The following is a 25,502-nucleotide window of genomic DNA, read 5'->3' as shown; positions in this document are numbered from 1 at the left end:
CGATGACGTATGGTGAAAAAAGGCGATAGCGACCTGGGTTGATAATAGTAATAACAAAGAAATTATGGTGTTTAAATATGCACTAACTGTGGCCTTTTCATGGTCTGAGAATATTAACTGACATGACCAAATCTAGAATCCAATCAAATTAACATTTCCATGAAATGCGGCAGTCCACTAGGTGGTTGCTAAGGACCATTGTTAGGTACATTGCGTAAGAAGCCTGTCGCTACCTGATACTAGAGCTGAACCGCTGGTCACCGCCTGAACATGGACGACAGGACTGGAGCAAAGTGTCTCTCAGACTACTTGACAACTGACTTTGGAGACAACCTGCAGAAACATCTGTTGTGAGTACAAAGAATGCATACATCGACCTTCTCACAAGAGAATGTCTGCAACAAAAGTTGTAATAGGAAATTACAAAATTAGATGAATTAATGTGCGTTTGTTTTGGTTTACACAGGACAGCTTATCCGTCCACAGACATCGTTCTAGCCCCCACCATGCGCCTCATTCAGAAGAGGAGAGAAGAGATGGAAACACAGAATACCTTAGAGGCCTGTAGACAGGTGACAGCCATCACAGACCTTAGAGGCCTGTAGACAGAACAGACACTTAGGCATTCCTCAGTGCTCCAACACCCCTCTCTGACCTGTGTGTGTGTGTGACAGAAGTTTGACCAGAAGCTGTCGGCCCAGCGAGTGAGAAAGGAGGAGCTGGAGCAGAGGGAGGCCGACATAAAGGATGATCTGAGGAACTTTGACAGTTTTCTAAAGGTCAAGATTTCACCCTGGGCCAAATGTCAGTTTCAGGGCCTGATATGTGTTTTCAACCAAGTCAAACTGAGATAAGACGTATTTTAGGTTCAGATAGACAGATTGGATGAGAGGGCATGAATTAATCTATCATGCCTTTAAACTTCCAGTACCTCTTGAAGAGGTCACCAAACCAAACTACTTGATATACCTGCTAAAAGCACTTGGAAAAGGTATAGATATAAGACAATACTCAAGGGAAGAAATCTGGGGTGCTAAAGACTTCTGCACGGTGTTTATTCAAAGATGAGTAACCTGCATCTATGTCCAGCCAGTAACTCAGCCCTCTGTGCCTGATCCAGGAGAGCCAGCTGAAGTGGAGCCGGGCAGGGAGGAGGGCTGTGAGGGAGAGGGCGCTGGCAGCTCAGGCTGCAGCACAGCTGGTCCTCCTGAGGAGAGAGCTGAAGGAACTCACACTGAAGAAGGAAAAACTGTTGACTTTGGTACAGAAGCACAAAATATTCCCCCGCTATCTAGATCAAGTGGTCAGAGCCAGTGAGCAGGTAAGGATCCCGTCTCCTCTCCAGGGGGGAGGCAGGTTTGGAGGAGGAGGGGGGGGGCAGGTTTGGATGAGGAGTGTTCAGTCTGAGGGTTTTTCCTCAGAGATTTTACCTTAGACCATCTAACACAATCTGTGCCATTTGGTGAGCAAAACACTCAAGAAACCAGGTTTCAGTAAAGAGTGTCAAAAGAATGTCCCTTTGGTAGTCAGAAAAACAGAAATACTGAGTGAAATTTAAATATATAAAACTATTCACAAATTAGCAATCTAAATTATTATTATACTAAATTATCTTATCTCATTATTTAAACCTATACTAGCTGCCTGTGTTGAGCATCCAGTCAAGGAATCTGCACACTAGTCTAAAGCAAGAGTTGAACCCTAAAAGTTCAACACTAAACTTCAGTAGGGTTTCCCCACATGGCAATAACTTTCCTTCCTGACTACAACTCTGCCTGTCCGCTGCAGTTCCAGGAGGCCTGGCAGGCGACATCCCGGATGGACACGCTGCTGCAGACCAGGGAGGATCTTCTGAGCAGCACGCAGCAGAACGAGAGCTGCTCCCAGAGGATCCGCGCCCAGCTCCGGCACGTCCAGGACCAGACCAGCGGCGCGCTGCTGGTACTCAACAACCAGTTGGCCAGCCTGCAGGTGGAGTTGGACAAGGCCTGCCATCGTACCGCTGTGTGGGTAAGTTCACGAGACACTAAGCTCACCACACACACGTCTGTTCTGAACGGCCTTATGGAGGAGATGTGGTGTTAGCGTTAACATGAGACAGAGAGAGATATGCATTCGCTCTAGGAGAACCGTTGGGCTCACATCCAGAACACCGCAGCCAAGGACACCCTGCTGTTGGGAACCATCAAAGTGGCCATTTTAAACCTGTATCAAATCACCAGCAAGAAAACCAAAGATAGCAAAGAGACTGTGGCCCTTGAGGACACAGCCACACAGCTGGAGAAGGTGCATGTGGGGGGGGGGGGGGGGGGGGGCAGCTAGAACAGACAACAGGAAGTGTTCTACTGTACAGCAAAGAATGAAATAGCTCAATGGCCAATCCATTAAACTGCCCGCTTAATACATCACTTACAACCCTGTTTTAAATGGATACGCCCACTCAAAACTTAGCTTGTCAGACGCATTTATAAAACAATTAGGCACCTTGGCCAAAATGTCTCAACCTGGTAAATGGTAAACATGTCCAGTCTGACGGTGGTTTCTGTTGCAGGTCCAGACGTACCTCAGGAATCTCTCGGCTGTCTGGGAGGAGGTAAACCGATGCTGACTTCTACATGAGGATCTTTTAACTCTGTATAAACCAGTCTGAAATAAGTAGTCTAACAGTCATGACATGGACTTCTGGTTCTTTTATTGGGAAACAATGATAGCAGGTTGTAAACAGGGGGATCCACAGTTTAAGCCCTCCTGACTGATGTGTGCATATAGTGAGACAAGACGGAACAAGAATAGACCAACATTTTTTTAAGAACACAAGTCTGTTTGACTGAACCCCAAAAGTGATGGTGTTTCCACAGTCCCTGGCTGCTGCTGTCCTCCTGCCTGACAGCCAGAGCACACAACCAGGGTTCAGTCTGACACTACAGTCCAATTTTCAATACACCTTGAAATTCTTTTTCAGTTTCTTAAATCTATCCCAGCCAGCGAGGTATGATAATGCACCTCCAACCTCCATAAATACATTCAGCAATCACAACACAAAGGAAACAAACATTAAAAGTTGTCAGTGTTGTTTGACGATGTTACGACATTGTCTACATTATTACCATGGTGACAAAACTAATACTTTTTTTTTGCTTCAAAAAGTAAAAACAAAATCCATCACAGTGTAAAACCTTCCTCCTCTGCTTGTCTTTCACTTGCCTCTAACTGCACCCAACACTATTCCTCCACATCCCTGATCCTACTTCGTGACACCTCACAATAACTAAAGACATAATTTAGTCACAATATTAGATAGACTATGAAGTGTGGTAAAACTAAAAACATAATATATATATATATGAGAGAGAGCGACATTAAAAAGGAGACAAGTGAGATGTCGCTGGATTACTGTAGACCATTCTATATAATTTAAAGAAACAAAACACAGAATGCCTCAGGGCTCTCTTTATATTAGCTAAGCTAGCATGTCGCTAGCCCCCTGTGCTAGCCACAGGCTCTCATGTTTGCTAGCATGTCGCTAGCCCCCTGTGCTAGCCACAGGCTCTCATGTTTGCTAGCATGTCGCTAGCCCCCTGTGCTAGCCACAGGCTCTCATGTTAGCTGGCATGTTACTAGCCCCTTGTGCTAGCCACAGGCTCTCATGTTAGCTGGCATGTTACTAGCCCCGTGTGCTAGCCACAGGCTCTCATGTTAGCTGGCATGTTACTAGCCCCTTGTGCTAGCCACAGGCTCTCATGTTAGCTGGCATGTTACTAGCCCCTTGTGCTAGCCACAGGCTCGCTGGAAAGGTTGTGGGGATCAAGGCTTCATGACAGAGGAGTTCCTCTGACACAAAGCCTCCTCACTTAAACAACACATGGTCAGACACATTTACTACAACGCTTCCTTCACAAGCCCAGAGATGGAGGGAATAAAAACAAGCAGACTAAGGTAAAAAAAAAAAAGGTACAATATCACATAATCCCCTGGATACCGTTGCTTTTTAAAAACATACTAAAAGTCTTGGACTGAAAGTCCAAAAATACAGTAAAACGGGTTGGAAGTGAAATCACTGTCGCAGCAGAACTCCCCCCCCTTCCCTCCCCCCTCCCCTCCGCCCTCCCCTCCGCCCTCCCCTCCGCCCTCCCCAAGAATGTCTGACCGTCCTGAGGGGAGTGATGTCCGACAGTGTGTCCCCTCCTCATAGATAGGGGTATTGGGGCAGGCGGCGGGGGCTGAGCTGGTAGGCGCCGTACGCCTCAGCCCGCGGAGTGGCATAGGGCGACCCGCTGAACGGGTGCTGGAAGGCGGGCAGCGCAGGGACCAGGCCCCCCCCATCCTTCCTGCCCGGGTCCCGGCGGGGCGCGGGGTAGGCGGGCAGGGCCGGGCCCAGCAGCTGCTCCAGGGCCTGCGAGGCCGAGGCCAGCGCGGCCGAGGCCGGGTAGCTGTAGAGGCCGGGGGCTGAGCCCAGGGGGGGCACCTCCTGGAAGCTGTAGTGGGAAGTGGGGGGGCAGGTCTGCTGTCGACGCAGTGAGCGCTCCTGAGACGACGACACCACTGGCTGCACCTGAGCGACACACACACGGTTCAACAGCAATCAACTGTCTCACAAATTTTCTTGCGTCTAGTTTCAACCCTGCCTCTACAGAGTCCGTTTTAAAAGAGTAACCACCATAAAATGGAAATGCACTAGCTACCTTCTAGACGTGATTGGCTGAGACTAGGGCTGCAACTAACGATTATTTTAATAATCGATTAATCTTTCGATTCTTTTTTCGATTAATCGATGAATCAGATAAAAAAAATTAAAAAGCATTAACTTCCAACCATTTATTCAAAAACAGAACTGACAGTGCAAATTGACAGTGCAAAACATCTTCAGAATGTGCACAAACAAGCACACAATTTTGAAAAAGTTATTAATATTAGTGTGGATGTAATGCTATTTTCCAAGATGAGCAATTTATTTGAGTTTTGTTTAAAACTTTATTGAAAATTGAAAGGTTGTGGAAGTAGGCCAGACTTTATTAGAATAATCTGGTGTATATTTAAGATTTGTTGACACAATTTTGAAAAACAGTTAAGATTTGCGAGGATTAAGCTATTTTCAAAGATTAGTGATTTTCTATTATTTTATTTGAAACTTAATTGAAAAAGTAAAGGCTGTGGAAGTATACCAGACATTGTTAAGATACTCTGGTGTCTGTTTGAGGTTTTATATTCCTAAAAATATTATAAAAGTCTAAATTTTTCAAAATGGTATGGGTTGTTTTCACCCGGTCCCTAACGTGATGCTGCAAAGTAGCGTCTTCCGAATGTGAGACGAATGTCGAATATGAAACTAACTTCACCTCGGTCAATTAACACACTGTTTCGATGTATTTAGTGTGAAACGCTCCCACACCTTTGGTCGTACTGATTTCTCTGCCTCCGCCATGTGTTTCAGAACAACGTTACTCAACAACGTCTCTCCGATGGCCTTTCCTCTACCTCTGCTCCGCACTCAACTAAACTTTTTTTTTTTTTAATACTCAAACATCTCCGCAACATATTGAGTGGCGTAATAATCGTGCGACACAACGAATCGATAATGAAATTCGTTGCCAACGCTTTTAATAATCTATTTTAATCGATTCGTTGTTGCAGCCCTAGCTGAGACGCTCACCTGGCTGAGATTGAGAGGGTGTGATTGGCTGGGAGCAAGCCGGTCGACGCCCTCTCCTGAGCTGCACGGCTGCCGGTTGGATGTCCTCTTGGGCTTCATGTATCCTGGACACAAACACGCGTTAAGGAAGAGGAATGGCTATAATATCGGGTCAGTATTAAGGCCCGTGGCACAATTCCATAATACCGTGTATGTGGGTGTGTGTGGAGGGGGCCGCAAGTGTGTGTGTGTGTGTGGTTCTCACCCGAGGAGGCCAGGTTCTCGGAGGGCTGTGTCTTGAGGGAGGGAGCGACCACAGCCAGAGACCGGGCCGGGCCGGAGGAGGGAAGTAGGTGGGAGGGGGGCAGGCGAGGGTGGGGCGTGAGGGGGCTGGCCGTGGATGAGTCTGAGTCGTGGACCGTCACACAGCTGATCACATTAGCACGCTGGGTCACACCATAGCTGTGGAAACACACCATAAGATTACAAAACACTGTATTATGTATGAAAACAATAAGATTACAAAACACTATATCATACCTATAAAAACACAATAAAACTACATTGGTGTGCAGCAGGAAGTGCGGTCACCTGGCAGGGTGGAACTTCCTGTCATCCTCTGTGTCCGTGTCGCTGTGGATGGTGATGATGCTGAGGGCAGGGCTGGGCGTGTCAGAGATGATGATTGGCTGGGAGAGCGCGGCACTGCAGCTTTGATTAGTCGCACCCGTGTTGCCAAGCAACAAAGCGGCAGACACATTTCTGATAAGAGGGGAACAAAACAATATAATTTTCATATGCACAATCTTACATCTGCCAAACACAAACGCTTTCAGCAAACACGTCATGAGGAGGGCTACATCAGCAGGATGAAAAGTGAAGGTGAGGTCTCACCTGCTCCTGCTGTCGCCCCGCCCCGCCTTCACCCTCTTCCTGTCCTGCAGGGCTCTGCTCTGGACCACTCCCCTGCGGAGGGCAGAGGAGTTCAACTGGCTCTCATACAGGCCCCTTGATAACAGGACACATTTGTGTGTGTGGTGTGTGTGTGTCTCACCTCCAGCCGTGTGTGTGCTGTGTGTGTGTCTCACCTCCAGCCGTGTGTGCGTCTCACCTCCAGCCGTGTGTGTGCTGTGTGTGTGTCTCACCTCCAGCCGTGTGTGTGCTGTGTGTGTGTCTCACCTCCAGCCGTGTGTGTGCTGTGTGTGTGTCTCACCTCCAGCCGTGTGTGTGCTGTGTGTGTGTCTCACCTCCAGCCGTGTGTGTGCTGTGTCGCAGCGTCAGCGAGCAGTGTCTCCATGTGTGACTCGGAGGCTGATTGACCGGCTGCACCGTGGACAGCCACGCCCGGAACCTGTTGCCAAGACGAGGGGATGAGGATCTGCTGGGCACTGGTGGGCCAGGCCTGCTGAACAGAACATCAATAAACCAGACGCCCACGGTCACAACAGCAGCTAACATCTAGACACCAGGCTGGGGGAGGCATCGCCATGAATGAAGGGAGCCATGCTGAGAGAGATCAGAGGAACAGACATGACAGGAGGCTGACGGCAGGCTCCCTCTTCCAGACAGTAATACCCTGGGAGCAGGACAGTGTCCAGGCCACCTGCTGGGAGCAGGACAGTGTCCAGGCCACCTGCTGGGAGCAGGACAGTGTCCAGGCCACCTGCTGGGAGCAGGACAGTGTCCAGGCCACCTGCTGGGAGCAGGACAGTGTCCAGGCCACCTGCTGGGAGCAGGACAGTGTCCAGGCCACCTGCTGGGAGCAGGACAGTGTCCAGGCCACCTGCTGGGAGCAGGACAGTGTCCAGGCACAGGACCCCTGTGCTGTTACATGTTCAGTCAACACAGCAACAACAGCCAAGTGCTTGATACGGTCATGCATAGCAGTCATGATGCATAGGACAGGACCCAAACCATGTGAACTATATACAGCCTGTTAAAAAGGAGAGAGATGAGTTAGTCATGGATGACAGTAGGGGATGAGGTAGTCCTGGATGAGAGGGATGAGGTAGTCCTGGATGAGGTAGTCATGGACGAGGGAGATGAGGTAGTCCTGGATGAGGTAGTCCTGGATGAGAGGGATGAGGTAGTCATGGATGAGGTAGTCATGGATGAGGGAGATGAGGTAGTCATGGATGAGGTAGTCATGGATGAGAGAGATGAGGTAGTCCTGGATGAGAGGGATGAGGTAGTCATGGATGAGAGGGATGAGGTAGTCATGGATGAGGTAGTCATGGATGAGGGAGATGAGGTAGTCATGGATGAGGGAGAAGGGTTAGGGGATGGAGAAGCCTAGCTCCATGACAACAGTCATGCCAAGAGCCATACACTATGGTGTGTGTGTGTGAACAGACCCCCGTCCTCTTTACTGCAATGGAAGGAGGGAGGAGGGAACACAAAGCAAAGCCAGACCAGACAGCACATGCACTCCATGTCCTCAGCACACCTACAGAGATGGAGGGAGGAGGGAACAGACGGGAGGGAGACAGAGAGAGGAAGGAAGAGGATGAAAAAGGCAAGAGAAAGTCTGTGACAGAAGAGTATTTTGAAAGAGGGAGAGAACAGCACAAAGGAAATAGATTATCAGTGAAGGAGAGAGACAGAGAGAGTAGAGAGAGAGAGTGGGGGAAGGTGTGGTTAGTCGTGGGTGAGTCCAGGCTCCAGGGATTTACCAGCACGGTGGCCGTGTGCTCCAGCAGGGGGGCCCGGCCCCCTCCGGTGGCCCCCAGGGGCAGGGAGTACTGGGGGGCTACAGAGGGGGGGTGCAGGGTGGCCACCATCAGGGGCGTACAGGAGCCCTGGGGGGGGGGGGGGGGGGGAGAGAAGTTTAGGGTTGGTGTATCTGCACTGACGGTCTGTGAGGGATGCAAATCTGTGGAGACGTGAGAGAGACCTGGACGAGACAAACCCCTCTGACATGGAGAAAAAAACCCCACTGCAGGTGAAACACACTGCAGGTGAAACACCAGCTCAGGGAAGGACAGTCTGGTCCACTGGAACAGTCTAGTCAACACAAACACCTGCTTTTACACAGTCTAGTCAACACTTTTAAACAATCGCTTTGGACGTTGTTTATCCCTTTCCATTTTCAGAATCAGCTATATTCGCCATGTAAGTTCACACAAACACGGAAGTCACTGTGGTATGAAGGTGCATACCATACGAATCTTAAAAAGTACAACAGTCTAAATAATTATTGTACTTATACTCGCTGTAAATTATATTATTGTTGCTTGCTTTCCTACAGGTACACTCTTGCACTTTTGAGGTTCATGTTGTTTAATTTGTTTAACTGCAGCTCTTCTGGTTCTCCCCATTGGCACTTATTTGCTTTTTCACGATGTGTGCTTCATGTTAATGTGTGCTTCATGTTTTGGCTCGTTGTTATGATCAGTGACCTATGCACTTTTGTAAAGCTCTCTCTTGTAAGCCGCTTTGGATAAAAGCGTCTGCTAAATTAATAAATGTAAATGTACATTCTAAAACAATACTATACAATATAAGAACAAAATATAAAATAAGATCTAAAATTAAATAAGATGCAATATGCAAGATGACTGTAATAAGATAAGGAGCTTCAAACACTGGAAGCTCCATTGTTACACCAGACCTAACCCTAACCCTCATACCTAACCCTAACTCACACCGGACACACACCGGGGGACACACCAGACACACACACCGGACACACACCAGACACACACGGCCTCCAGTTTTACCTGTGCCAGAACGCCAGGCTGGATCTGCAGCGAGGAGGGGCCCGTCTGGTTCTGAGGCCCCAGGGAGCTGTCCATCCTCACGGGGAAACTGGAGCCCTTACTGGACGCCTGCAGCCCTGGGGACCAGCACAACCACACCACGTTACCACACGCACAACCACACCACGTTACCACACGCCTGCAGCCCTGGGGACCAGCACAACCACACCACGTTACCACACGCCTGCAGCCCTGGGGACCAGCACAACCACACCACGTTACCACACGCCTGCAGCCCTGGGGACCAGCACAACCACACCACGTTACCACACGCCTGCAGCCCTGGGGACCAGCACAACCACACCACGTTACCACACGCCTGCAGCCCTGGGGACCAGCACAACCACACCACGTTACCACACGCCTGCAGCCCTGGGGACCAGCACAACCACACCACGTTACCACACGCCTGCAGCCCTGGGGACCAGCACAACCACACCACGTTACCACACGCCTGCAGCCCTGGGGACCAGCACAACCACACCACGTTACCACACGCCTGCAGCCCTGGGGACCAGCACAACCACACCACGTTACCACACGCCTGCAGCCCTGGGGACCAGCACAACCACACCACGTTACCACACGCCTGCAGCCCTGGGGACCAGCACAACCACACCACGTTACCACACGCCTGCAGCCCTGGGGACCAGCACAACCACACCACGTTACCACACGCCTGCAGCCCTGGGGACCAGCACAACCACACCACGTTACCACACGCCTGCAGCCCTGGGGACCAGCACAACCACACCACGTTACCACACGCCTGCAGCCCTGGGGACCAGCACAACCACACCACGTTACCACACGCCTGCAGCCCTGGGGACCAGCACAACCACACCACGTTACCACACGCCTGCAGCCCTGGGGACCAGCACAACCACACCACGTTACCACACGCCTGCAGCCCTGGGGACCAGCACAACCACACCACGTTACCACACGCCTGCAGCCCTGGGGACCAGCACAACCACACCACGTTACCACACGCACAACCACACCACGTTACCACACGCACAACCACACCACGTTACCACACGCACAACCACACCACGTTACCACAAGCAGAACCCACACCACGTTACCACAAGCACAACCACACCACGTTACCACACGCACAACCACACCACGTTACCACAAGCAGAACCCACACCACGTTACCACAAGCACAACCACACCACGTTACCACACGCACAACCACACCACGTTACCACACGCCTGCAGCCCTGGGGACCAGCACAACCACACCACGTTACCACACGCACAACCACACCACGTTACCACAAGCAGAACCCACACCACGTTACCACAAGCACAACCACACCACGTTACCACAAGCAGAACCCACACCACGTTACCACAAGCAGAACCCACACCACGTTACCACAAGCACAACCACACCACGTTACCACACGCACAACCACACCACGTTACCACAAGCAGAACCACACCACGTTACCACAAGCAGAACCCACACCACGTTACCACACGCACAACCACACCACGTTACCACACGCAGAACCCACACCACGTTACCACAAGCAGAACCCACACCACGTTACCACACGCAGAACCCACACCACGTTACCACACGCACAACCACACCACGTTACCACAAGCAGAACCCACACCACGTTACCACAAGCACAACCACACCACGTTACCACAAGCACAACCACACCACGTTACCACAAGCAGAACCACACCACGTTACCACAAGCAGAACCCACACCACGTTACCACACGCACAACCACACCACGTTACCACACGCACAACCACACCACGTTACCACAAGCAGAACCCACACCACGTTACCACACGCAGAACCCACACCACGTTACCACAAGCAGAACCCACACCACGTTACCACACGCAGAACCCACACCACGTTACCACACGCACAACCACACCACGTTGCCACACGCAGAACCCACACCACGTTACCTCAAGCAGATCCCACACCACGTTACCACACGCAGATCCCACACCACGTTACCACAAGCAGAACCCACACCATGTTACCACAAGCAGAACCCACACCACGTTACCACAAGCAGAACCCACACCACGTTACCACACGCACAACCACACCACGTTACCACAAGCAGAACCCACACCACGTTACCACAAGCAGAACCCACACCACGTTACCACACGCACAACCACACCACGTTACCACACGCAGAACCCACACCACGTTACCACAAGCAGAACCCACACCACGTTACCACACGCAGAACCCACACCACGTTACCACACGCACAACCACACCACGTTACCACAAGCAGAACCCACACCACGTTACCACAAGCACAACCACACCACGTTACCACAAGCACAACCACACCACGTTACCACAAGCAGAACCACACCACGTTACCACAAGCAGAACCCACACCACGTTACCACACGCACAACCACACCACGTTACCACACGCACAACCACACCACGTTACCACAAGCAGAACCCACACCACGTTACCACACGCAGAACCCACACCACGTTACCACAAGCAGAACCCACACCACGTTACCACACGCAGAACCCACACCACGTTACCACACGCACAACCACACCACGTTACCACACGCAGAACCCACACCACGTTACCTCAAGCAGATCCCACACCACGTTACCACACGCAGATCCCACACCACGTTACCACAAGCAGAACCCACACCACGTTACCACAAGCAGAACCCACACCACGTTACCACAAGCACAACCACACCACGTTACCACAAGCAGAACCCACACCACGTTACCACAAGCACAACCACACCACGTTACCACACGCACAACCACACCACGTTACCACAAGCAGAACCACACCACGTTACCACAAGCAGAACCCACACCACGTTACCACACGCACAACCACACCACGTTACCACACGCAGAACCCACACCACGTTACCACAAGCAGAACCCACACCACGTTACCACACGCAGAACCCACACCACGTTACCACACGCACAACCACACCACGTTACCACAAGCAGAACCCACACCACGTTACCACAAGCACAACCACACCACGTTACCACAAGCACAACCACACCACGTTACCACAAGCAGAACCACACCACGTTACCACAAGCAGAACCCACACCACGTTACCACACGCACAACCACACCACGTTACCACACGCACAACCACACCACGTTACCACAAGCAGAACCCACACCACGTTACCACACGCAGAACCCACACCACGTTACCACAAGCAGAACCCACACCACGTTACCACACGCAGAACCCACACCACGTTACCACACGCACAACCACACCACGTTACCACACGCAGAACCCACACCACGTTACCTCAAGCAGATCCCACACCACGTTACCACACGCAGATCCCACACCACGTTACCACAAGCAGAACCCACACCATGTTACCACAAGCAGAACCCACACCACGTTACCACAAGCAGAACCCACACCACGTTACCACACGCACAACCACACCACGTTACCACAAGCAGAACCCACACCACGTTACCACACGCAGAACCCACACCACGTTACCTCAAGCAGATCCAACACCATGTTACCACAAGAAGATCCCACACCACGTTACCACACGTAGAACCCACACCACGTTACCACACGCAGAACCCACACCACGTTACCACACGCAGATCCCACACCATGTTACCACGCAGAACCCACACCACGTTACCACAAGCAAAACCCACACCACGTTACCACAAGCAGAACCCACACCATGTTACCACAAGCAGAACCCACACCACGTTACCACACGCAGAACCACACCACTTTACCACACGCAAAACCCACACCACGTTACCACACGCAGAAACCACACCACGTTACCACAAGCAGAACCACACCATGTTACCACACGCAGAACCCACACCATGTTACCCAACGCACAAACCCACACCATGTTACCACAAGCAGAACCACACCACTTTACCACACACAAAACCCACACCATGTTACCACACGCAAAACCCACACCACGTTACCACACGCAGAACCCACACCACGTTACCACAAGCAGAACCACACCACTTTACCACAAGCAGAACCCACACCACGTTACCACAAGCAGAACCACACCACTTTATCACACACAAAACCCACACCACTTTACCACACGCAAAACCCACACCATGTTACCACACGCAGAACCCACACCATGTTACCACACGCAGAACCCACACCATGTTACCACACGCAGAACCCACACCACGTTACCACAAGCAGAACCACACCACTTTATCACACACAAAACCCACACCACTTTACCACACGCAAAACCCACACCATGTTACCACACGCAGAACCCACACCACGTTACCACACGCAGAACCCACACCATGTTACCACACGCAGAACCCACACCATGTTACCACACGCAGAACCCACACCATGTTACCACATGCAGAACCCACACCACGTTACCACACGCAGAACCCAATGCTAACGCCAGGACGAGACTGACAGAAGAAAGTAGTGTTGTGAGACTGTAACCCTGACGGGAGGGGGAGCACCTTGGAGGGTGGATGGGGGACAGACGATGAGGGTCTGCTGGAATGGTGGAGCCTGGCTGCAGAGGGCGGGGCGGCCCTGCAGGGGGCCGCTGGGCGGGGCCAGACCCGGGATGTTGATGGTGGCCTGCTGGTACAGGGCCGGCTGGTAATTCAGCAACGGAACAGCTCCCCCCGCAGAAGGCACCTGATGGGTTGGTCCAAACAGGGTTAGTATAGAAATCAGCCCAGAGGGAGATACCACTATCAGAGGTAGGGGGGTATACTAGCCTGGTTGTGCTGGTTGAGCTGGCTGCTGAAGGTGACCGTGAGGTTGCCGGCGGCGGAGCCTGGCACGGTGTTGGTGGAGAAGAGGGTCTTGCTGCTGTCGAACGAAGAGCTCCGACGCTTACACACCTCCATGTTCTGGAAGCAGGACTTCACACTGGAACACAAAGCAGCCGGGGCGTCAACAGCATTCACAATACAATTTGACAAACACAATCCCGTGTACCAGTTTTAAGGTTGTCAACGAAAATGGATATTATTCGCAGACCACCTTTTCTCTGTGAGAAAGACAGGAAAAAGAACCTGTTGAGATTTACATGTTACAGGAATAGACATGTCGTTAAAAGGATATTTACTAACCACATTCAGGAGATTTGAATATTAAAGTCAAGTTTCCATCTATCTGTAGTGTTTAGTGGTAGAAACAATATGGTTGTCAAGATTTTTTTTGGTTTTCCACCCATCTAATGCTGTCATTTCCAGTGGCTCTGTGACGACGTGACTCACTGGGAGCTGTGAGGGAAGTCCAGAAGGTGCGTCATGGAGACGAAGGCGTGGCCTAGAGTCTTAGTGGGCGTGATCCTTTTGTCGGCGTCCAATCGGAGCATGCGCTTCAGCAGGTCGATGAACTCTCGTCGGTCAGCTTTCTCCGCCAGCATGTCTGTCCCTTCCAGGTGAGACGACAGGTTGACCTGGCAGAGAGCAACCAGGAGATCAGGCTGCTGGATGTATGAGCACACGCTACAGGCACAAGACCACACGCTACAGGCACAAGACCACACGCTACAGGCACAAGACCACATGCTACAGGCACAAGACCACATGCTACAGGCACAAGACCACACGCTACAGGCACAAGACCACACGCTACAGGCACAAGACCACACGCTACAGGCACAAGACCACATGCTACACACTACAGGCACAAGACCACATGCTACACGCTACAGGCACAACACCACACGCTACACGCTACAGGCACAAGACCACACGCTACACGCTACAGGCACAAGACCACACGCTACACGCTACAGGCACAAGACCACACGCTACAGGCACAAGACCACACGCTACAGGCACAACACCACACGCTACAGGCACAAGACCACACGCTACAGGCACAAGACCACACGCTACAGGCACAACACCACACGCTACACTCTACAGGCACAACAGCACACGCTACAGGCACAACACCACATGCTACACTCTACAGGCACAATACCACACGCTACAGGCACAACACCACACGCTACAGGCACAACACCACACGCTACAGGCACAACACCACACGCTACAGGCACAACACCACACGCTACACTCTACAGGCACAACACCACACACTACAGGCACAAGAGTTCACACTTCCCGTGTGTTCTGTCGGTCATCTAACCCTAACCTTCATCTAACCCTAACCCTCATCTAACCCTAACCTTCATCTAACCCTAACCCTCATCTAACCCTAACCCTCATCTAACCTTAACCCTCATCTAACCCTAACCTTCATCTAACCCTAACCTTCATCTAACCCTTAACCCTCATCTAACCCTAACCCTCATCTAACCCTAACCCTCATCTAACCCTAACCCTCATCTTACCTTAACCCTAACCCTCATCTAACCCTAACCCTCATCTAACCCTAACCCTCATCTAACCTTAACCCTCATCTAACCCTAACCCTCATCTAACCCTAACCCTCATCTAACCTTAACCCTCATCTAACCCTAACCCTCATCTTACCTTAACCCTCATCTAACCCTAACCCTCATCTAACCCTAACCCTCATCTAACCCTAACCCTCATCTAACCCTAACCCTCATCTAACCTTAACCCTCATCTAACCCTAACCCTCATCTAACCCTAACCCTCATCTAACCCTAACCCTCATCTAACCCTAACCCTCATCTAACCCTAACCCTCATCTAACCCTAACCCTCATCTAACCCTAACCTTCATCTAACCCTAACCCTCATCTTACCCTGACCTTTATCTAACCCTAACCCTCATCTAACCCTAATCTAACCCTAACCTTCATCTAACCTTAACCCTCATCTAACCCTAACCCTCATCTAACCCTAACCCTCATCTAACCTTAACCCTCATCTAACCTTAACCCTCATCTTACCTTAACCTTCATCTTACCTGCATCATGTCATCCAGGCAGTTGAAGATGTACTTCCTCGCCTCCTTGGACTTGATACCCATCTCCACCTCATGCTCTGAGGGAGTCTAGAACACAAACACACAGGTTAGTTTTTTATCCTCATGGGACCTGACCATTCACTTCCATTGAAAATTGTGTTCCCCAATTACTAACCCCTAATGGTTTTCTAACCCTAACGCTAAGGCCCAGTTTCCCAGACATGGATTAAGCCTATTCCTAAAGTAAGGGAAAGATTCTTTGAAAATTGAAAATGTTTCTAGTCTAAGAGAGGCTTCCTCCATGTCTGTGACACTGGGCCTTCTAAAGACCACTGAAAACAGCAGTTGAAGTTCTGGGGCCCAGCAAGGTCAAGATGTTCATGTTTCACTATACTTGTTAGGACATCTGATCCCCACACATACACACCATCTGATCCCCACACATACACACCATCTGATCCCCACACATACACACCATCTGATCCCCACACATACACACCATCTGATCCCCACACATACACACCATCTGATCCCCACACATACACACCATCTGATCCCCACACATACACACCATCTGATCCCCACACATACACACCATCTGATCCCCACACATACACACCATCTGATCCCCACACATACACACCATCTGATCCCCACACATACACACCATCTGATCCCCACACATACACACCATCTGATCCCCACACATACACACCATCTGATCCCCACACATACACACCATCTGATCCCCACACATACACACCATCTGATCCCCACACATACACACCATCTGATCCCCACACATACACACCATCTGATCCCCACACATACACACCATCTGATCCCCACACATACACACCATCTGATCCCCACACATACACACCATCTGATCCCCACACATACACACCACCCCCCCCCCCCACCACCACCACTGCAACTGCTGTCTGTGGACATGTTGCAACAATGTTAGTAGGCCTGTGTGTGAAATACGAAAAAGCAACTTTGACGATCAAGCAACTTTGACAACAAAAATATTTGTCAACTATTTTTATAGTTGACAAAGTCCCTCTCCTACAGGTTAAATATGTTTTAATAGTGGTAAAGCTTTAAAGCTCATTTGTTCATTAATAATGGACAGCCAGTGACTAGTTCAAGTAAGGTTTTGAGCTCTGTGGGACAATTTACCCTGGAGAGTGGATGTAGAATCTTATATGGCCTTTTATCTTGTAGTGAATGAAGTCTGTCTTAAGGCAGTTGTTGCCAAACTGTTGCGCAGACTGACCACTGTATTTTTTTATATATTTAACTGAGGTAAACTTCGACGACGGCGTATTAGGGCCAGGAAGGTAAAAAAAAAAGCGCCGGAGGAGGGGGGGTAATATTCAGAGATTAAAGACTTACATTTGCGAGAAAAAAGTCAGAGTTTCTCCGAGTTTATAAAGTCACAAAGTTTCGAGAAAAAAAGAAAGAGAAGAAAAGTCTATTTACTTTTCAATAGGATTCAGCAATAAGGAAATAGGCTGCCTAGGCCTACTCCTAATTTTAGCCCAGAATCACCATATTGTAATAAGCATTCAGACTTTGTAAAAACATTGCCGTGATTTGGGCCTATTCAGAAGGAAACATCATACTGATTTGGATGAGCTGATAAAGCTTTTGTGCATCAGGAACTACAATGCAATGGACAGATGCAAGGATATCGCTGGTTACATCTACAGTTCAAATTCGATTTGTGGTTCAACAGGACACAATACGACAGATCCTCAAATTAATCGATCCTCAAGGTGAGGATCAGCTTAGAAGAGTGCAGCGTCTTGGCTGTGTCCTATTGAACCTTGAACCTATTGAAAAGTATAATTTGATCAGGCATCCATTACTGCAGGCTTTATACATGGCAAGTGGCGGCATCTGTGATGTGATGAGGTTGACCATGCAAAGTGAAGCGATGAGGTTCCTTGAAGAAAAAAAAATCCATATTTTCGACTTTATAATGTCGGAAAATCTCCAGGTTTTTTTCTCGCCAAATTACTATTTTTTTCTCGCAAATTTGTGACTTTAGAAACTCTGAGAATCTCCGACTAAGTTTGGGAACCACTGTCTTAAGGTATTTATGACCTGAGGGGAAGTTCTAGAAAGGGTCAATTGAATTCATACAGTAAACTGCTTTGAACTTTTGAAAATAGATCTTTTCCTGTTTCATTGTTTGTATTTAATTAATTCTTTTTTGAAAATGACCACACAAAAGACAGTTGGCCATTTGGATGGTCAGCTTCCAGCAGCTTTATTATCTCCTGTTCTGGGGAGAACCTGGAACACCAGGGGCCTGTTCCATGAAGGCCGCTCAAATAAGTTGGACTTTAAGTCCCAAACCAGACTTGAATTAGCTTAACAAGTCAAGCGGGGCTAAAGCGGTTCCATAAAGGCCCATTTCAGCTCACGCAGTCCTACTAATTCAAGTCAGATTTAAGTAGTCAAGCTAATTGCACGTGCACCCTATTCTTAAGCAGCCCGAGAGGTAAAACATGGATCATACAATCCACCACGGCAAAAGCAATGCACATGGCCACGTTACTTCTTCCAGAAAGAATGTTCCCTTTAAGCCGTGTAGTATGACAGCTCCCTCATCCACCGCTTCATCAAAATGAAATGACACGCCATGATTGACGTGAACGATAGGCTACGTAGGTCGAGGTCCTTTTTTAGACCTTTAGTTACGTTGTTGATTAAGAAACAGACACCCTCTAAACACATGTAAATTTACTTTTTTTTTTTACATTGTTTTAAATAAATAGCCTACTATTAATCAATACATTACCCAGTAGCCTAACTTTTTAACATGATTGTGTCGGGAAAATGGAGGATATAGATGTAGCCTATGGATTTAGGTTTGTTTTGCAATTGTAGACTGTTAACAACTATATAGCTATGATAATTATACTCGGATAATTTAGATTGAGATAGGCCTATGCCTGATGCCTAAACATTTGAAATCACAAACTACTGTAGGCTAGTCATAGGCTACGTTTAACGTGGTGTGTATCAAATCATTGTTCATCATCGTTTAATGCATTAGGCTAAATGTTGTAGCCTATGTAGGCTATTTAAGTTGATTTTCTATCAATGTTGAACATATTGAACTGATGAGAATAAGAAAATGAGAATATCCGTGGTAAATCATCGTTTTCCCGTTGGGTCAGTGTTACAGGAAGGTCTGGTTAAGCACCAAGTCACGCTAAGCCCCGGACCAGACTAGTTTCGCAGCCTAAGTTGCCATAGTAACCGAGTTCGAACTACATTGAGCTAGCTTTATGGAACCGAATGAACTACAAATGAGTCCGACTAACTGACATAAGTCTGGCTTATTCGGTAAACTCGCTTTATGGAACAGGCCTCAGGTCCTGAGACTCTGTTGTTGTAATTGTCACTGTATTGTAATTGTTCTAGGATGACCATATGTTATGAGTTTATAAAATTCTCTGTGAATTGTGAACGGGACCTCTCTGCCGAACGATTGTAGTAATACCTCCTCCGGTATACACGGGTCACAGGGTACTCCGTTTCCTGCTGTAATATTCGAATAAATAATTTGTATCAATCCAGCAAAATACAGTGTCGTCGGAAGACTTCCTTTCCCAGGGTCACCTTGAGCCTCCACAGAGGATAGCTGGAGTCAGGTCCTCTGTTGAAGAAGCGCCTGGTCTTGGTGCCTGCGCTCAGCAAGTACTCAGCAGGAAGCCCCTGGGTCTGGGAGATGTAGCGGATCTGGGGGAGACACTCTGTTACACTCCCACCACCAACAAGCATCAGCAGAACACACAGCACCTCCAGCGGATTATCTAGGGAGGAGAGAAAGGGAGTAGAGCTAGGGAGGGAAGAGAGAGAGGGGGAGAGAGGAGGGAGGAGAGAGAGGGAGGAGGAGAGATGTAGAAGAGGGAGTGAGGAGAGAGAGGGGGAGGGAGGAGAGGGAGAAGAGAGGGAGAAGAGGGAGTGAGGAGAGAGGGGAAGGGAGGAGAGGAAAGAGAGTGAGGAGAGAGGGAGGGAGGAGAGAGGACAGAGTGAGGAGAGAGAGGGAGGAGAGAGAAGGACAAGGAGAGGGAGGAGAAGAGATGGAGGAGAGGGAGGGAAGGAGGGAGAAGGAAGGGGATAGGGAGGAGAAAGAGGGAGGGAGAAGAGGGAGGGAGGAGAGAGGGAAGGGTTACCTGGTCGTACTCGGACGCCCCGGGGTAGAGAGGCCAGCCCAGGAAGAGCTCAGCGATCACACAGCCCAGGGACCACATGTCGATGGCCTCACAGAACGGCAGACCCAGGATGATCTCTGGAGCTCTGCAGACCAGGGAACATCACAACACATCGGTTACTCATCTTGTGATGCGGCCACGCTTGGCAGAATCACAGAACCTCAGGGGTGTTTCAGGCAGTGACCTGTAGTATCGCGACTGCAGGTAGGTGGAACAGACAGCCTTGGACACGTGGCTGGCCGAGCCGAAGTCTATGACCTTGACCCTGTAGGGCTGTCTGAGGGGGTCCACCAGCATGATGTTCTCTGGCTTCAGGTCTGCGTGGATCAGGCCCAGGCTCTTCAGCTTCATCAGGGCTGTGGCCACCTGGGGAACACACAGGAACACGCTTCAACATCACTGTTACTAGCACCAATAACCAACTGATCTTGTTTTTCAAGTTACAGTAATCAATGCATGGAAATAGATTGAAAGAGATAGCTGCATTAATTAAATGTGTTATTGAAAAACAAAAGAGCTGCTGTCAGAAGGCCATACCTGCTGTAGGATGGGTCTGATGTTCCTGAGAGGAAGAGGGCTGAACTTGCTGTGTTTCAGGAAGTCATACAGGTTCTGTTCCAGCATCTCAAACACCAGGCAGGTGTGGCCTTTGTGCTGGAAGCACTCGTACGAACGCACAAAGTTAAACTCGTCAGCGTTCTCCGCGCTCAGCCGGTTCAGGATACCCACCTGAGGAGGGATAGCAAGTTAGGAACCACATACACTTCCAACGCCCCTCTGGGTGAGAGCCACCAGGGGGTGAGAGGGTAAACAGCAGGGGGTGAGAGGGTAAACAGCAGGGGGTGAGAGGGTAAGCAGCAGGGGGTGAGAGGGTAAACAGCAGGGGGTGAGAGGGTAAACAGCAGGGGGTGAGAGGGTAAACAGCAGGGGGGTGAGAGGGTAAACAGCAGGGGGGTGAGAGGGTAAACAGCAGGGGGTGAGAGGGTAAACAGCAGGGGGTGAGAGGGTAAGCAGCAGGGGGTGAGAGGGTAAACAGCAGGGGGTGAGAGGGTAAGCAGCAGGGGGTGAGAGGGTAAACAGCAGGGGGTGAGAGGGTAAGCAGCAGGGGGTGAGAGGGTAAGCAGCAGGGGGTGAGAGGGTAAACAGCAGGGGGGTGAGAGGGTAAACAGCAGGGGGGTGAGAGGGTAAACAGCAGGGGGTGAGAGGGTAAGCAGCAGGGGGTGAGAGGGTAAGCAGCAGGGGGTGAGAGGGTAAACAGCAGGGGGTGAGAGGGTAAGCAGCAGGGGGTGAGAGGGTAAACAGCAGGGGGTGAGAGGGTAAACAGCAGGGGGTGAGAGGGTAAGCAGCAGGGGGTGAGAGGGTAAACAGCAGGGGGTGAGAGGGTAAACAGCAGGGGGTGAAAGGGTAAACAGCAGGGGGTGAGAGGGTAAACAGCAGGGGGGTGAGAGGGTAAACAGCAGGGGGGTGAGAGGGTAAACAGCAGGGGGTGAGAGGGTAAACAGCAGGGGGGTGAGAGGGTAAACAGCAGGGGGGTGAGAGGGTAAACAGCAGGGGGTGAGAGGGTAAACAGCAGGGGGTGAGAGGGTAAGCAGCAGGGGGTGAGAGGGTAAACAGCAGGGGGTGAGAGGGTAAACAGCAGGGGGTGAAAGGGTAAACAGCAGGGGGTGAGAGGGTAAACAGCAGGGGGTGAGAGGGTAAACAGCAGGGGGGTGAGAGGGTAAACAGCAGGGGGGTGAGAGGGTAAACAGCAGGGGGTGAGAGGGTAAACAGCAGGGGGGTGAGAGGGTAAACAGCAGGGGGTGAGAGGGTAAACAGCAGGGGGTGAGAGGGTAAACAGCAGGGGGTGAGAGGGTAAGCAGCAGGGGGTCCCCTACCTCGATCTGCCCTTGCCGGGCGTAGGAGGGGTGGTTCTTCAGGATCTTGATGGCCACGATCTCATTGGTTCCTCTCTTCCAGCACTTGGCCACCTGGCCAAAGGTCCCCCTGCCCAGGAACTCCAGCACCTCGTAGCTGCAGGCCGGGGACCCCAGCACCTCGTGCTGCACCAGCTGGTAGTCCCCCTCCCCGCTGGAGCTGCTGCTCTTGGTGGCCGAGTGGGGGACCGACTGCCCGGTGCCCCCCCCGCCCCCCCCACGGGTGGAGAAAGGCGGGGCTGAAAGCTCCTCCAGGATCTGCACGCTCCCGCTGCCCCTCCCCCCCTCTGGGGGCTCCTCGTTCCTCCTTTTCTGCCCCTGCCGGGGCCCGCGGGCCTCCGCGTGGGACGAGTGTGTGTTGTAGTGGTGGTCGCCAACGGCAACGCGCCTGCTGGCCCCCCTGGGGAGGCTCCCGGTGCTGTCGGCTGCCCGGACCGCCACCTGGCCCCGTGACCCTGGAGGGGCGGGGGGAAACACCAGGGCGGAAGGGGCGAAGGGGGGTCCACCAGGGGGGAAGGCATACCCCGCCTGGCCCCCCACACTGCCGTAGGCCTCTGAGGAGGACACGTCCCACACACAGTTCTCCACCTTCAGTTTCTTCACCCGGCAGAAGGCACTGGAGGAGACGGAGGGAGGGGGGAACAGCTGCAGCTGGGACGACATCACTGTGTGTGTGTGTGTGTGGGGGTGGGGGGGGTGAAGAGGGAGGGAGGAGAGTGGAGGAGGGATGGAGGTAGATAACAGAGAGAGGAAGGAGTTATAGTCAGATGCTTGATGAGGGAGTTGTACTTGATCTCTGAAGGAACCACAGAAAAATACACAATACAAACACAGGATACATTCTCATCATTAGTACGACAGACCATTCTTGCAAAGTTTATTTGGTTTTACTAACATGACATGCTACTGAAACTTTATTTTAATAGCATCCATGCCAGGGATACATTGAGCTGTCTTTACTATAATACCCTCTCGCTTGGACAGTTCGTCATAACAGTTTTCACGCATGCGAGACGAGGAATCACGATCCTGATTCATGCCAGTTATCTGGGGAATAAAACGATCAGGCTGATCTAGTCAACTAACAAGTCAGCAAATATAACATTGTATACCACGGTAGCTACTATAACGCAGTCTAATCACTCGGTAACTAACTGAAGTGTGCAATCCACACATTCTGGAGACAGTTTTGCTCGTCAAATGGGAAGTAGCTGGCCAAGCAGTAACATACCTTCTGGATGTGTATTCAATACACTAATACAAGTCAAAATGATTAACATACCGTAAATTGTTTCAGCACAGCGTCGAAAATAGGCCCTGTCATCAATTTAACTCCCAATTAGCTGCAGGCTAGCAGACTGTTGCTAACGTTATCAGTCTTTAGGCCTGCATTGTGTTTTCCATCGACAGAGCAGACAAGGACATCCACAAACCTAGCAAGTTGTTCGGCTTAAACAACAACGTGGATTTGTTCTTATAAAATTAAGTAAAAAGTAGTCACATAGTAAAAACGTATTTTCTTCTCATTTAAAAACTGTATGAGTTCTTAAAATGAACTATCCTTAATCCAGCAGTCAGCTTTTTACCGGAACAAACCACGTCCTTAGCATATCACCAGCTGCTTAACTGAGGTCAGAATTTCCGGTACCGTAAATACAGCTGAATTCACGCGCTCCAAGATACCGGTGAGTTTGTTACGACGCAATATTGCGCATTACACAGTATTTACGGTGCACTGCGGTGAGTAGCAGACAGGAATTCTCAACCTTTTCCACTTCGCGGCCCACTTATATACCTCTAATGTGTTTGCGGACTCCCAACGGGAGGGAGGGAGGGGGGGGGGGGCAGTTTTAAAACTTTCGGATAAGTTAGAAACGTGACTTTCAATAACCAGAACAGGTTGTTGACCCTTAACTATTGCTCTCTTATTAACCCTATACACTCAGATTGTGCGGCTTCTCGCTTTTTTTCATCGACCGATAACAGGTCGCCATCACTGAGATCTCTCATTCCAGATTTTGTTTAGAAACTGTTACTCAAGTCCTACATTAGGGAACAAATACGACAGACTGATTATTTATGTGTTAACATAACTACCGTATTTCTTCGATTAAACGCCGCCCTCGAATAAACGCCGCACCAAAAATGAACATTGTGTAATAAACGCCGCCCCGATCAAACGCCGCACCAAAAAAATCCGAAAAGGTTATTTAATTAGGCTAGTTAAATTAAAACCCAGTATTTATTACACAAGTAGCCTAAATCACAAGTGTATTATAATTCCCTCAAAGCACTTGCAGACACAAGGGTCTTTCATGCTACAGGTTTGAAGCTTCTTCTCCAAATCCACAGTGAAAACGAAACCCACAGTATAAAGAGAAAATAAAGACCACATTAGCTTAATATGAACATACAATGACATGCGCAGCATGTAAATAACGTTCACCAAAGTAAAATACAGGCACAAAACAACACACCTCGTTGGCTGCATGCTGTAGCTACACATGGCAATAGAGGTTTCCTTAGATCGCTAACATCCGATGTAACAACCTTAAACTTTTATTGGAGCATTAAATTGTCCGTGCTTCGCTTGCGGTCAGCTTTTCAACTCTCTCACGCGCGTTCCAAAAGGCCTTCAAAATAAAGGCACTGTAGGCCTACTCTTAATAAAGTCACGCAATAATACTGAATGCAAATAGGCCTATATAATTATAAATTATGACATTGGTTGAAAACAAATTATACATTATAATAATGTAATTGCGACAATTACGTGTAGCCTACAATGTAGCGAGGTATAGCTGACTTCACCACTGGCGAATTCGCCTTTCATCAACTCCAAGTTGCGTGCTACAGATCTGTTACTGCTGGTGAGTGCTTTCTGCACAACTTTCTGTTTGAAAGCTGGAAGTGTAAGAACGTTTCTACACAATGTCTACACGCGCGGCTTCAATTTTAAAGGTGTTTGACCTCCTTGTCTATTCTTTGTTTGTCTATGGCCGCACTGCAGCTGCAATTCTCTAAATCT

General features: G+C 49.9%; 2 protein-coding genes across 5 annotated transcripts; one reads left to right on the top strand and one right to left on the bottom strand.

Moving 5' to 3' along the window:
• Window positions 1-26: 26 nt before the first annotated feature.
• On the top strand, window positions 27-3,134 carry LOC134029880 (coiled-coil domain-containing protein 42-like). The gene is made up of 7 exons (XM_062474005.1): window positions 27-350; window positions 467-572; window positions 675-779; window positions 1,121-1,321; window positions 1,789-2,010; window positions 2,125-2,286; window positions 2,552-3,134. Exons 1-7 carry the CDS (start codon window positions 271-273, stop codon window positions 2,606-2,608), a joined length of 933 nt encoding a protein of 310 aa, XP_062329989.1. The 5' UTR covers window positions 27-270; the 3' UTR covers window positions 2,609-3,134.
• hipk1b (homeodomain interacting protein kinase 1b) lies at window positions 2,676-24,253 on the bottom strand. Of its 4 annotated transcripts, none has more exons than XM_062473999.1 (18): window positions 23,757-24,253; window positions 22,436-23,139; window positions 21,099-21,290; window positions 20,746-20,927; window positions 20,523-20,646; window positions 19,966-20,085; window positions 16,324-16,410; window positions 14,689-14,873; window positions 14,185-14,338; window positions 13,918-14,101; window positions 9,349-9,464; window positions 8,302-8,427; window positions 6,877-7,034; window positions 6,524-6,595; window positions 6,221-6,391; window positions 5,895-6,091; window positions 5,651-5,754; window positions 2,676-4,552 (listed from the first exon to the last, which is right to left on the bottom strand). In XM_062473999.1, exons 2-18 carry the CDS (start codon window positions 23,135-23,137, stop codon window positions 4,187-4,189), a joined length of 3,240 nt encoding a protein of 1,079 aa, XP_062329983.1. In that variant the 5' UTR covers window positions 23,138-23,139; window positions 23,757-24,253; the 3' UTR covers window positions 2,676-4,186. The 4 variants fall into 4 exon arrangements, with proteins under 4 accessions (XP_062329983.1, XP_062329984.1, XP_062329985.1 ...); XM_062474000.1 differs by having other exon boundaries at window positions 6,877-7,031; XM_062474001.1 differs by lacking the exon at window positions 8,302-8,427 and having other exon boundaries at window positions 23,757-24,252.
• Between the last annotated feature and the right edge of the window lie 1,249 nt (window positions 24,254-25,502).

Source organism: Osmerus eperlanus, chromosome 1 (genome assembly GCF_963692335.1).
Source record: "Osmerus eperlanus chromosome 1, fOsmEpe2.1, whole genome shotgun sequence".
NCBI lineage: Eukaryota > Metazoa > Chordata > Actinopteri > Osmeriformes > Osmeridae > Osmerus > Osmerus eperlanus.
This window is presented reverse-complemented; position numbering and strand designations above follow the sequence as displayed.